The sequence below is a fragment of the Ornithodoros turicata genome, chromosome 6 (genome assembly GCF_037126465.1).
Source record: "Ornithodoros turicata isolate Travis chromosome 6, ASM3712646v1, whole genome shotgun sequence".
Classification (NCBI taxonomy): domain Eukaryota; kingdom Metazoa; phylum Arthropoda; class Arachnida; order Ixodida; family Argasidae; genus Ornithodoros; species Ornithodoros turicata.
The window spans coordinates 51,848,659-51,863,507 of NC_088206.1; the positions used below are offsets into that span (position 1 = coordinate 51,848,659).

Genomic DNA, 14,849 nt, shown 5'->3' on the forward strand with positions numbered 1-14,849 from the left:
GTGGGTGCACCATTTCACTCCTGAGTCTAAACGCGCATCAAACAGCGGAAGCATCCGGGATCGCCAGCTCCCAAGACGTTCCGAAGCACCCGTCTGCGGCTAAGGTCATGGCCACGGTTTTCTGGGATAAGGCTGGCGTTTTTCATGTTGATTTTCTGCCCAGTGGTGCCACCATCAATAGTGTATATTACTGCTAGGTTCTCAGAGATGTGCATAAGGCGCTGAAGCAAAAGCGGCCGGGCCTCATCACCAAAGGAGTCCTCCTACAGGACAATGTACGCCCGCATACCGCGCATCTCACGACGCGCACCTTACAAGAACTTGGCTGGGAGTTGCTGCCACATCCCCCTTACAGTCCAGACCTCGCCCCCAGCGATTTCCATCTCTTCGGGCCACTGAAGGTGTTCTTTGGGGGCCGCCACTTCAGCTGCGACGACGAGGTCAAGAATGCGGTCCGATCATGGCTGCTACGCGCCGGTAAGGATTTCTACGCTGCTGGCATCCAAGCCATCGTGAAAAGCTGGGACAAGTGCATTAGTGCAGTTGGAGATTACGTTGAAAAATAAAGCTAATTTCTCGCCTGTAAGTTCATTTTACTTTTGTGCAAAATGAAAAGTCCCGGTTTGACTTGAACACCGTATTAGAAGCTTACAATAAAGATGAAAGACAAAACGAGTTTCAGGAGATAGGAAGATATTCACGATACCGGTCCCGAAAGTATGACAAGCCAATTGCAGCGTCTCTTCCAACAAGTGCCATCACATTGCTATGCTAGGATTCGATAACTTTTGATGTAATAAACTTGCTAAAGTCGAAAGGTACACTGCAATTGAATGACATGATCTCATTATCAGAACAGAGTTTATTCGTCTTCTTTCCCAAAGAAGCTTATCTATCTTCGCGAATTTGTACGACATTTATTTTTCAAGCACTTTACATTTTCTTCGCCATGACCCTACGACTGAATACTACAATGCACGAACAAGGCAACAGGTACACACTATAACTATCAGTTTTAACGAATGGTACTCACCTGAAGTTGAAGCTGGAATTACATGATGAAGTATTTGGAGGCACTTACTATCATGGCTCACTTAGCATTTCTCTCTAAATTCCACCACGAATAGCCAACTTCAAAGATTGAGAAAACAACCCTGAGCTCCTTTTCCCCTTTCCCTGTTTGGGCAATCCCTTTCATCTGGCTCTTGGCGGAAGGACGAACCCGAGTTTGTAACTCAGAAGAAAAAGACATGGGGCGAGATGGTTGAAGCGGACATGTTTATTTGATATCTCATTCAGTTCCGCCCATCCTGGTGTGGTTGCGGTCTTCCTGTGCCGCGAAATGTGGAGGGGGTTACTGGAAAGATAGAGGCATAGCCATGAGAAAATGCCAAAGGAGAGCAACCAGAGTGGGAGTTATACACCATGATAGTAAGTGCCTCCAAATACTTCATGTAATTCCAGCTTCAACTTCAGGTGAGTACCACTCGTTAAAACTGATAATTACATTTCAGTATTTTACGGCACTTACTATCATGGTTCACTTAGCATGTTCCACGCTCAGCTCAACACCTGTGCACCAAATCCTGTAGCGGTATTAGGCCTGCAATAGAAACGCCTGAAAGTGGATTCGGACGACCAATCTGACGCTTCTAGAATTTCAGCAATTGAGACCCCCTTTCTTAGGGTAGTCGAGGTAGCAGCACCACGAGTAGAGTGTGGTGAGAAGCGCTGGGTGTCTATGCCTGCTGCTTTCAACATTCGCTTCAACCACTGAACAATCGTGTCTTTGGAAGCAGCTCTATGAGGTTTGCGAGTGGAGAGGAAGAGCTAGGATGTTCCGCCTCGGATGGATCGTGCCCTCTCTAAGTAGCGTTGAAGGCATGAAACTAAGCATAGGAGGTTGCCTGCAGTTAGCACTGGGACAAGCGCTGAATTACAGTGGTGTCCTGGACGGGAAGTCTTCCTTACTCCTGACATGCCAGTGTCCAACCTGTAGAGGATTTGTTGAGTACCTGTGAGGAAATCAAAGACAGGTCTGCTGTTCTCCCTGCCGTGGACAAAGCTAGCAGCATGCACAGCTTGTATGATAGGGTGTATAATGGAAGAGTGGAATTGTTGCCTAAGGAACGGAGAAACGATGTAACCTCTGAAATTGGCCACAATTCAGAGTACCTCGCCTGAGGAGGCGAGGTGTTCAAAATAACCCTTAAGTAACTTGGTATCCAGAGGATGCGCTCCGAGGTTCACCCCATTGAGACCAGGGACAGACTGGGAAATAGCTAACCTGTAACATCCTATAGTTCTGTATGAGAGGCCCTGATCATGGAGGGATGCCAGGAAATTGATCAAGTCCACTACAGAGGGAGAAAGGGGGTCAATTTGGTGCCCACCACACCAGCTAGACAATTTCTTCCAACACGAAGTGTAGGTCGCTCGTGTGGCTGGCCTCCAAGCAGAATCGAGGAGCTTAGCAGCTGACTGTGAAAACTCACTCGTAGTGTGCTGCTGTTGGACACCCTCCACGCTGCCAGTTGGATAACGTATTGGAGCGGCCTGACTTGCAGACCATATACAGGGTGTCCCAGCTAACTGCACACATATTTTTTTTAAATATATATAACACTTTCTCCAAGATGAAATCAATTGCAATATAGCATATGCTGAAGGGCACTCCCTAGGAGGGCATTAGCAATGTCCAAAGGCAATGTCTTAATTAACTTTCATGAATTAACTTTTTAATTATAAAAGCTACAAAGTTGTCCCAATGAGAACATCTGTTTCTTTCGGTCACCTGATATCGTAGCCGTTTTCAGAACAAAAATCCGTTCGATAGATCACCCGCAAAAAATTAGTGAAGGAACGCCATTTTTTTCTTTATTTTGTTCATTGCGCATCTTCGCAGGCGCGTATTTCCTTCATTCCCAACGTGAGAGGGGAAAGGAGTACAGCGCCGCCTCATGCGTCGAAGATGAGCTACTTTCGGAAACAAAACAAAAACAAATGTATCGGGTGACTCTATCGGAACTGGCCTTATCTTGGGTTGCATTTTCTGTTTCCTTTTAATCTTTTTCCAGGACGCGAGAGGCGATAGTGTGCTCTTTCTCCCTCTCACATTGGGGGTGAAGGAAAGACGCGTCTTCTAAGAAGCGCAATGAACAAAATAAAAAAAATGGCGTTCCTTCACGATTTTTTTTTTTTTTTTTGCGGGCGATCTATCGAACGGATTTTTGTTCTAAAAACGGCTACGATATCAGGTGATCGAAACGAACAGATGTTCTCATAGGGACAACTTTGTAGCTTTTATAATTAAAAAGTTAATTAATGAAAGTTAACTAGGACATTGCCTTTGGACTTTGCTAATGCCCTCCTAGAGAGTGCCCTTCAGCATATGCTATATTGCAATTGATTTCATCTTGGAAAAAGTGTTATATATATATTTTTTAAATATGTTTGCAGTTAGCTGGGACACCCTCTATATCAGTACATGTCGTGTTTTTCAAATTTTGAAATATTGACTGGGATTCAGTCTCATCTGTTGGAGATAAAAATATTGAGTCTGTTGTCATATCAGAGATGAACACCTGTGGCTCGAGGCATCTGAGGATATTGCGATGTGAAGTACCTATTCAATTCATTGGCCACGTCATGTCGTGTCAACACAGTTCCATTTGCTATGATGCTTTGAAGATAATTTGTGCATGGCTTTTTTTTTTGAAGTACATGGTTTAGTTTTTTCCATAATAGATCTACTAGTGAGCAATCTGAAAACAGCGAATCGTATTATTGTGCCTTTGTGCACCTCATTTCAGAGTTTACATAGTTGTGGAACTCCTTAATCTCTTTTAGATGTTGAAAGTAAACATGTTCGACACAAGTGTGTCTGGTTGGGTGAGAACTATGATAGTAACGAAAATCTCCAACCAAGTTACAGGACGGGGATACCCGACGTTTCGGAGCCAGTTCGGCTCCTTCCTCAGGGGTGACCTCCTCAGGGGTATGTTTCTAGTTTATAAAGAACTTCTTATATTTCTTATTCCTCTTTTTTAACAGCTTCATAAGATCGCTTTTCATCCAGGATTTTCTAGTTTTGTGTTCTCCTTGTCTTCTCCTCAGTGGAAATGTAGCATTGTAAATGCCAATAAACATTTCAAACAATAGTTCATAGGCCTCGTTTGCCTTCGGGATTTTCAGAACGTCATGCCAGCATGTACCTTCAATACGCGTTCTAAATGTCTCAAAGCTGGTTTTAGTAATGCAGCGATGCCATGATTCTCTTTGCTCTTTATGTCCACAAGATATGTCCACAAGAAGAGAAATATTGGCACGGGATCACTGAATGCAAGATTAATGATACCACCCTTTTTTTTATTTCTTCCGAAGAATTTGTTATAAAAAAGATGTACAAGAGTGGACGAAGTTAAAGTTACCCTCGTTGGAGCATCGATAATGTTATATGCACCGTATACGAGTGCAAAGCGCTCACAAAGTCTCTCTGTGTCTTTTAATGTCCAAGTAGGTCTATATTAAGGTCTCCTTCCAATATCAGGGTATAACCATGTGTGTGTACAAGGCACAACAGTTTCTCAAGAGCTTGCAGAAATAGACGAGTGTCTCCTTGAGGAGGGCAATATACAACAACAAAAATAAGTTTGTGTTACAGCATTTCGTAATTTATGGTTGAAACGGACAACTCATCGATCATTTCACAACCTGTTTTACCCTTGTCCATAAGGATAGCAACACCACCTCCTCTTTTACTTTCCCTGCTTAGATAATAGTGGTGATACAATGAATGAGTAAAATAGTCTGTCCCGCTCTAACAGCATGTCTCGGTCATCATTGACACGTCGATTTTAAGACGTAATTTCCGGATTTTCCTACACCCCACTTCCCGTTCTCTCTCTCTCTCTCTTTTTTTTTTTTTTTTTTGCAACACTCCCTGCAATTTCTGAGATTGCCCATACAGCTCTGCTACAAATGCATACACTCAGAAACAAATACCCCTCCCCCCATCCCTTCGATGCTGGGTACCTCTCCAGACGTCGATTTCTAGAGAAACTACCTCGGTATGTCCTCTTCGTCAAAGTCGATCGATGTGCTTTAGGATGGCGGTGGCTCCTTCTACCATCCCGCCGGAGTCGTCGAGGTTGCAAGTGACCAACGAGAAACGAGATAACGGCTCGGTGGGTTTTCGGTGATGCGACGTACAGGGAAGGATCTTCACGAAATTGAGCCCTTAACAGCTGCCGTTGTAAAATGTTTGCGGGAACGTGTTACAAGCTACTGCATGCGCACCTGATGGTAATCCAAGACAATTCGTTCCAAGTTGCGAGAAATGGAAGGTTCAAACAAGTCAGCGCCCCAGTTTATAGCTCACGAAAAGTATATTCTCATTAACTTAGTAGAGAAACAAAAATATTTTGGAGTGCAAAAAGTCACACGTTGCCTCGGTGGCAGCGAAACACGAGGCATGGAAACGGTTGTTGTCAGAAAGAAGAAGTCGGGATCAGGATAAAACAGAGCAAAAGCAAATTTAATACGAACAGAGGCGTCTGGCCACGTTGAAAGCTAGAAAGCGAACGTTCCACTCTCACTCCCCCACACCCAAAAAGAAAAAAAAAAAAAAAGAAAATACATGTATTCTTCGTCCGTACGCGAGCTCCTCCTTTGTTGTGATATGGTGGTTGTCTCATTTTCGGTGCGGTTCGGGTAGCAAGGAAGCGAATATTGTTGACGATAAGGTAGGAGTGATGCGTTCCGCTAGCAATAATCCCCTGTTGTTAGCGCTGATCCTGAGCGGCAACATATCTAATAGCTCTCGCACAATCTGCTTCGTGAACTGGTAACGCGCGAGAAACTGCGTGTAGCCGTAAGTCTCCATTGGATTTGCGCGGTCACGAAGTAACGGTCTCGCAATTTTTGGGAAACAGTACATATCGACCAACACAACATCCCACAGGGGAAAAGTGAATTAGAAAGCAGAGATCCTATCGCTTGTTGACCATGTTGACGTGTTGATCATGTTGACAATGTTGATCATGTTGACGTGCGTTCAAGTCTGCGACTTGAAATTATCTCCAGTTCGGTCAGGCCGAGCTCTTTTCGAGGGTCATTTCCAGTCGAGGAATATTTATAAAGCGCGCGTCTGCGCTGTCTCAATACAGCTGCAAGTCGAATCCAGTTGAAGCCGCATCTACGAATTAGGGGGTTATCATCGATTCCCAGTTACGGACCAACCCTACCGTATTTTTGCAACATAATATCTCTATCGAATTTTAGCTATTCACATAGCGCCCATCGTTCAGTACCCTGCTACCCTACAACCAGGCTGTCGCAGCCCCAAGATCTTTGGTGCTCAGCGAAATTATTTTAGAATCCCTACAACCGGCTTGTGCTCCAGGTATTTAAAGTGACAGAACCATCTCGTTCATAAAGCGCGTGACGAGGACGAGGGTTGTAACAGCGGTTAGGTAAGTTGTCTCCTTTTGGTAATCCCCCATCCGCTCGTCTGTTAGACCCGCCGACATGGAAACATATCCCACTTCGCTGTCCAGCGCATAGACACAGATATTGATCTGGGTTTCCCCATCCTGCTTATGTAACCCAGACATGGCTCTGCAGGCTCCCTTCTCAGCACCCAACAGCCCAAAACTACTCAAGAAACCGCTGACGCACTACAACTCACTAGAAAAAACTCATTCATGATGAAAAGAGGGTGGCTGCGGAATTCCGATGCGCTGTACGAAAACGTATGCTTGAATACGAACGAGACTCACCTTAGGAGCACACACATTACCTCCATCGCATTCTCTGCAATGAAAACGAAGCAGTTAGCAAAATATATTAGCTATGGACATCGGAAGAGTTCGCGAGAGTTCTTTCTCTTAATAAACATATCCCCCCCCCCGTAAGAGTTTGCCCGTGGGAGAGGGAAAACTATGAGATTTGTCTCGTACAGTTTTGAATAAAAGTTTACGGAACAGGGCGCAGGCGTATTTCTCCATCGCAGCGCCCTTGGTAGCTATCTGGAAGACATCGAATAAGAAACGGGCGACTGGATACTCTATCCATCTCTCCGTATGTGTGTCCGTTCCTGTTTGGTGCTGGGGTGTCGCTCCAATGGAGAAATGCTGCACCTCGTTGTTCCGTAAACTTTTGTCTCGAGCTGTACCAGTGTTGTCAATGTGGCCCCATCCCTCTCACTCTCGCTAGTGCAATAGCTCTTGCGTTCTGAGTACATCAATCACATGATTGGAGTCTTACCTGCACTCACTCTTTTGCTCAGTGAATATACGCAACAGGAAGTCGCAGTCAGTGTCCGGTTCTTTCGTGTACGGCACAACGCAGTATGTCCCCGGCAAAAGGCGCTGACGGTTAGTCACATCTCGCGAATTCCAATATTGACCGAGGTTGATGGTATGGTCGATCAGGTAGTCAAGAGGTAGAGGCTTTTCACATTTTTCTGGGTCTTTCACCTGAGGACGAAACCGATTACTGTAGATTCATAATGCAGATGATCAGGCTCGTACATACTGCCCCGCCTATATGGAAGGACCTTTATGCTACATTATTGAGGTCCCACGGCAACGATGCGAGGTTGACGAAAACTCGAGCAAAATGCGTCATACAGCGGATCTTATAGGGACCCACCCTTCATCGGGAACTGATTTCATATCTACTTTTGTGGTGTCCAGTATAGCATAGGTATGAGCAGCTGGAACACAGTAGATATCTAAGGAAACCTTTCGTAATTTCAGCTGTCAGGGAGGCGTGCCGCACATGTTTGCGAGTCCTAAATGAGATAGCATTTCTTTAAAGCAACTTCTGAAGTCTCAGTGCCTGGGTCGCGTCACACGTACTGCTTCCCCTCGTTTGTTAGTTTATCGCGGCGCCGGTTCAGTAGGGAAGTTTAGGGGATCGGAAGGATGAGAAGAGATTTAGCAGACTGGAAGGTCTTTACGATAATGGTTCCGAAAATATGATACGCCAAGTATCTGATTCCTCTGAGTTGCTGTCATCACATTGCTGATCTTGTATTTGACAGCTTCCTACAGTTTTCACACAGTGCCTCACTCGCGTATGGTTGGGGGTATAAAGGGGTTGAGACAGGTCATCTTACGTTATCCCGGATAAACGTAACAGACGGTTCTTTGCACCAATATGATTCAGCATTGAAAGTTTCACAGCGAAAACAGTAGCAGAAGCGGAGAAAATGGGCACCGAAATCCATGAGGCTCTGACGTCACAGCGCACGCAGCTGCCCGTGAGGCGGCAAACGAGAAGTCACGTGCGTACCGCTGCCAACAACAATGGGCGCAACACTTAGTTATCTGTAACATCGGGGCCTTGTTCGGAAATGTGTTGGAGGGCTTGTGTCTGGCTAAGTACGACACGTAGAAGAACAAAACCTCTCCAATATGGAGATAAGTCGAATTATGCCGTTTTTAGTATTTTCGTTGCAATGACACCTACATGCCAGCATGTACATGTCAAAGAAAATTTAGGACCGTATTGTAATTTCTTGGCTCGCTATAGGAGGGTAAGAAACGGAAAAAGCATACGTGTCAATGGGATGGACAGCCAGATCAGGCTCCTTTTCTACACACGCATACAAATGGTGTAGCTTACAGTTTGCTACGATGCAGAAATGAACTTCCACTTCCACTCGAAAAACATGTTCTTCCTACCTCACGTGACCGTGTCAGCAGTGCTACTGAGCGTTGTTGTCGGAAAAACGTGCGCACTATTCCAATAAGTCATATTTTGCTGGCCATACAGAACATTATTTTCAAGATTGCAACTCGATAATCACGATATAGGCTGCTCCACTGCACAAAGGTAACTTCGAAGGCCCATCCTGGTGTCACCATGAAAGTCCAACTAAGTGTTTTTTCCTGCACGAAAACCCTGCGCGTGCAGTGTTAGAAAAACGGGATAAGTCATACTCCTGGGTTTTGTTCAATTTCTGCTAAGTCATACATCCGGCAACGATGCTAACGGGGCATGCATATAGAGTAGACACATGCATATATGCTACGCATTTTGCATTTGCGTTATTCGAGGAAACTCATCTGCAATTACTTTTACTAATATTCACTTGCAGTTTTCTCGGTTTGGGATTTTTCGACTCATCCCCTTATTGCATACAGAGGCTCAATTCTTTTTCTTCAGTATTCTGGTGTGCAGTACAACGCGTCCATGATGTAATCAGCCACATCTACGAAAGTGTCCCAATCCCTTTAACAATGGCGAACCAATTTTGACGTAACTGTTATCGATAGTTATAACATAACGATATACATAGACGTAACTCTTATCTACATAGCTATGATGTCAAAATTAGGAAGTTGAGGCACACAAAGATCTCGGCGCATCTCAATACACTGCGCAGCCACCTTTGCAATACCTGGTCCTCCCTTTTCTTTTTTTTTTTTTGGCTGCACCATATTTAAAGAAATGAGAGCGGCATAGATACCGTTTACGTAGTTTAGTTATACAGCCAGTCGGATATCGTCTCGAAGAGGGTAAGTAAAGTCTAGGTGACTAACTAACCAAAATAAGTAATTACATTTTAACTAGTGTTTTTCAGGAAAAAAGTGAGACAGCAAATAGGAGACAATCGTCGTTGACAGGACATCTCATTTTATTTTTTTTAAATCTTGAAATGAGCGCGTGTGTTGAAAGATGTCCACAGCCGAATATTGCTATGCAAATGAGCATAAGCTGAAACCATGCGCCTCAGGCACCATGAAGCACAGCACTCAGTCCTCGCTAGAGGGCCACGTGCTTTAGAGTGATGGAGATGATTGGAGCTTTGCAGCCCAGATAAGCCGAATACGATGAATGTCACACGTTCCTCTAGCGAAGGAGAAAATGGTATAGACGCAGGCGAGCTGATGGATGAACTCCATACTGAAGATGCAGAGCAATGGGCAAGAGACACAACACGAACACACACGACGAGCGCTTCGTGGTGTCTTCAGTCATATTGTGTCTTCAGTCTTCCGCCCACTGCTGTGTATGTGTGTCTTGTCAGTCAAACGAGGCTCCTAGACAAGTCGTACGAAAGTAGACGCCAGCTTATAGTCGACTTAGTCAAGGCGTTCGACCGTTAGTCGAGAGATGCGTAGTTAAAATCCCGCCGCTGCCTAGCTTTTTCGATGACTGCCATACTTCAACTGTTCATGTTCCCAGGCAACTTGAGAATTGTGTTGTGTTTGTATTGTTGAACCATTTGAATGTGTGTCAAGATGCGTACTCTTAATTGAGTTTGCAATAAACGCAGTAAGAAAGACAACGTTGTCACGATAACAGACGGAGAGAAAAAGGACTGGAAGGAACTGGAACAGGAAGTGCGACAGTATTATACAGTATTGAACGTGTACGGCTTCGTTTTTTCGATGAGAAGTCAGTAAAGTTTTCGCTTTTTTCGTCTAGTATGTTTGCATGTTGCAGCCTCAGAACAATGACTTTCCATCCTGTCGATTTTTCCTGCCAAATAAATAGATCCCCCTTAGCTTCAGGATTTTTTTAGGAAGTAGAATTGCTTTCAATGAGTATTGTCTGCCATCGTTATCTCACTTTTGCCCGAAAGCCGATAATTGAAGCGTTAATTTATGAATGTTAGGCATTTATAGTTGCGACATCCTTTCATCGAGTGGATGTCTGCCTGGCCGAATCAACTGCAAGAACGGTATTTATTCCCCTCTCATAGAGGTTTTTTTTTTCCTCTCCAATCTCGTGCAGCTTGTAAGCAAAAACTGTATATTGAGGCCCACTGAGCGCTGTATACGTGCATAAAGTCATCATCTAACACAGGAGGCACACAAGAGGGACCATTGAAAGCAGGTTTGTACCTCAAAAATAGCAACTCCGATGTATAGCCAATTTCCACCTTCATTGGCGACTCGTTCTGTCTTTTGTCTAAGTGACACCAGCATAGAACATTTCCCATCCTGGTCTTCACTGTCCGGTCCTCGAAGAGTTACGAAGTACTGAGGGTTGGTGCTGTATTTATCTGCACATATAATACCATAATACTATAGTCACACACAAGCTAAGCCATGAAAGAGCACTTCCTGGATGCCATCCTAGATAATTGTATGACATGCAGTATAGGCACGCACGGCAAACGGGACTCCACAGACTTCCTTGCATGCTAAATAAGTGTCACTAACTGTGCCCAGAAGCACTTCCTATATAGTAACGGCTAATACATTTTCTGTGGTTCCTTCCTTTCCTTTTGAAACTACGGCGTTTATAGCTTGTGTATAGTTGCCTATACTTGTTCTTCGGCTTGTGGGGTCCAAACTTTGGAATTTGACTTTCCTTCCGCTACATTATAGCCCGCCATAGCTACATTAATTACCTCGCTAGGCTACTTTCGTCAGAACGTCGTCCTCTTTAGTTAGTGGCAATTGCCAGTGATAACTCGTGACAGACTCGACTTATGCTTTCCTAACGAAAAGAAAGCTTAGTGCTTCCAGGGGCCTGTGTCATAGAGAGAGTACAGAGTGAAGCTACATAACCATATCCTAACTCGTGATATCACGAATGTTTCGAGGTTCAAGTTAGCAGGAGTTCGCGAAATTCGAACTTTTCTTAGGAACATTCCAAAAAATTCGCAGAAATTCGATATCGACTGCACGTTCGCGCCAATCTCCTTACCGAAGCATATGTTTTACGACTCGAAAAGCTGCCAAGCGCTTGTGTTATGTTTAGATTATAACGTTCTATAGTTTTTTGGGTACTATATATTTATTAGACGAGCAAAGGTGGATTGGAAACCTGAAAATTAAAAAAAAATATAATGCGAGCCTCCTGCTGACGCGACGGTGAGAAGCCGACGGACAAGTAACCGTGTCTTGTTGCAGCGCTTGCCTCCATAACATGCGATTTCACTATCCCGGACCCGGCGCAGACAGATGACATTAGGAGTAGGCTTAGTTGATTCGTGTGCATTAATTGTGAGTGGAAGGAAGACAATTCATGGAATACCATGGCATAGTTTCTTTGGCGTGACACCGGGACGACAGCTTCGAATGTCGCCGGAGTGTAAGATGTTCAACGACACAATAGGTGATTTTAAACGAGGGGACAACTTCTCGAGTCCTCGACGAAGGCTGCTGACGAGGGATCCACACAAAAAGTCGCCAACAGTGAATTAATGTGAACGATGTGTCCGATCATACAGCTCATTGCGTTAGACTAGTGCCTCATCGCAGTTGGAAGTGGCCGAACTACGGTGGCTTTGAACGTGACGCCATCGATCCGTCAGGAATGTATGAGTAACCAGGGCGTGAAGTTGTTCTGGCAGCTTAGGGAGGTGGCCGAAGAGAAGCTCAAATGTGCTAAATTGGGTGTTTGCGTTAAATGCTGTGTTGACAGCAAACGCTGCTTCTTGCAGTTTCGTATCTCATGGTGGGCTATTTTCAGTCAAGAGTTTGCGGAGTACTGCGACTAAAGCTCCATTACTACTCTCAAAAAGTTCATTCCCTTCAGTCCGGTATGCTGTGGAGTAGTGCACCTGCACTCCACGTAAGCACATGAGTCGAGCAAATTGTGCAGATTCAAAAGCGGCTCCATGGTCGGAGAGGCAATGACCACGTGAAACACAGCGATAGAACACCAGAGTTCGAGGTAACTCGTTACTGTAACTAAGTTCTTTTTTTTTTTTTTTGTAGCTTGTAACTTGACTCGGTACTTTTGCGCCTTGGTAACATTCAGAGGAACTCGTTCCTTTTTCAGGTAACTTTGCCAAAGTAACTTAAGCGAAGTTCCAAGTTACTTTTAACTCGCTTTTCACTCACGTCTACATATTTTCTTGCTTTCTCTCCGGTTCCTTCATGGCATTTTTTGCCATGAAACGTGATATTCAATCAGTGGCAGTATTTTATTCAGGAAGTAATTACCGCTGCCATTGAAATGAAGCTGAACCATTGTGCGCCCACAGGGGGTAAGATGCAAAGCGTTCGAATAGACCTCTACAAGAGCACGTCATCGTGACATTGGTAAACAGATTGAAACCGAAACGAATCGGAAGGAGAGGGCTGGGTTCCACGAACGGGCACTTGCTGCCTCCCATTGCCACAGCTGCCTCCCATTGAAAGAAAAGTAGGACCGAAGGTCGCGTCCCTTTAAGAGACCATATCGTAATCCCCTCAAGACCGTGGCTTTCGGGCGCGACCTTGTTCGCCTCTAGCTTCGAGCGTAATTCAGATCTACCAAATGGTGGCGCTGTCGAACACTATGACGTCGTTTGTTTACAAAGAGGGAAAGGTCTATTGTTGGACACAAACGAAAACTATCTAAGCGTGTTGCACTCCTCCGCAGGCAACTCAAGGTCTAACTCAACTGCTCACGTGCGCTGCACCTGCGTAATCCTCTTTTGTGTCAGAAGTAACTTGGAAGTAACTCGTTCTTTTTTTAAGTAACTCAGTGACTCCGAGTTACATTTCAGGTTGAAGAACTTCGTTGTTAACTTAGTTACATTTTGCACAGGGTAACTTAACTTGTAACGAGTTCTTTTTGACGGGTAACTTCTCAATCTATGGTATTTCGCAACCTAATATTTTCAACTGCGACAGAACAATCATTTTGCCAACAGGCATTTGCCACAGGGATTTCATCGCCAGGGTCGATACTGTACCCCCCCTCCCCCCAGTACCCGACAAATTTCAAACGCATTACTGGTTTAATGGTTAACAACGAGTACCATTGGTGGGATAGATGGAAGACATGTACATTGAACATCCTGCGTTTGTCCGCAGTCCGCAGGACAGTCAACCAGCCCCTCCTGACCGTTTGTCACTTATTGTGCCAAATCCGTTCGAACGAAAGCGACAATCTCTTTCTGGTTGCGATGAAGAGGGGCGATGAACTCATTGCCGAGGTCCAGGTAAACTTTCAGGCGATAGGCGATAGTTTTGCAGCAGCTGGAAGATCCCTTGGAGAGGACTCGCAAACGTGTCAAACGACTTGGCCTATGTTAGAACGTCATCAAGGTATGCGCACGAATACCACGTTAGTCTGAACGAGGCTGCAGATCTCGCAAAACTCTCTGCATTTTGCGTTGGAAAGTGGACTGCGCGTTTTTGAGACTGAATGACATGCGTGTCCATGATGGTAGGTTTGGTGAGGGGCAATAAAGGCCTGTGAGGCTCAACGGGCGTCTATCACTATTTCACACCTGTTGGGCCACTTCGCACATTCTGTAACAACCATCATTCTCTCTTCGGAGACGGCGAGGAGAGAACCATGCCACATCGGGTGAGGAGATGCGGAGAGAGAGTATGAGAAAGAGATATCTAACATATGATTGCACTTCCTGTGGTAGTGGTTATAGGAACTGTTGTTTTCAGCAAACTTTCCGTACTTGCTAGTGACCACCTTCGTGGTCTCGGTCTTTTTTGACCCTGTCTGTGCAGCGCTCTTTTCATTGTGCACTTGCAGTGACCATCCTAGCACAATGTTTTGCCATATTTAACAAACAGATATTTCAATTATAATAGCTATATTTCGAAAAATTTTCAGCGTGCACTGCTTGTACTCCAGCATAAGTTGGGAGTTCAGCAGTATTTCGGGGTAAACATTTCAGCGAGCCTAAACCGTCTGTCACGAGTGCACGGGGCCGTTTCACATGCCTCGAAGCAGTGACTGTGATTTACCGTTGCTCGGGCTTGATCCTCCCGCACTGACCCCTGTCACCCAGCTTCCTTCGAATGTTGCTGTTTCCCAACACTTTGCATCGGGGTCTTTCTCCAGACTGGCGGGATTCAGGTGACACATTTCCACAAACATGAAGCGCTTCAGGAAATAGTCCGCTTCAATCCTGCAACGATTTCACT

The 14,849-nt window shown here is 44.9% G+C and overlaps 1 protein-coding gene across 1 annotated transcript in view; it reads right to left on the reverse strand.

Moving 5' to 3' along the window:
* Positions 1 to 1,261: 1,261 nt before the first annotated feature.
* Positions 1,262 to 14,849, reverse strand: part of LOC135398620 (calpain-A-like) — a 58,037-nt gene continuing 44,449 nt past the window's right edge. Inside the window, exons 10-14 of the mRNA XM_064630006.1 lie at positions 14,670 to 14,833; positions 10,860 to 11,020; positions 7,267 to 7,478; positions 6,780 to 6,813; positions 1,262 to 1,357 (exon numbers count right to left, since the gene is read on the reverse strand). Of these exons, the coding sequence (XP_064486076.1) occupies positions 1,355 to 1,357; positions 6,780 to 6,813; positions 7,267 to 7,478; positions 10,860 to 11,020; positions 14,670 to 14,833 (574 nt within the window). The 3' untranslated portion in view covers positions 1,262 to 1,354. The remainder of the gene's footprint in view (positions 1,358 to 6,779; positions 6,814 to 7,266; positions 7,479 to 10,859; positions 11,021 to 14,669; positions 14,834 to 14,849) is intronic.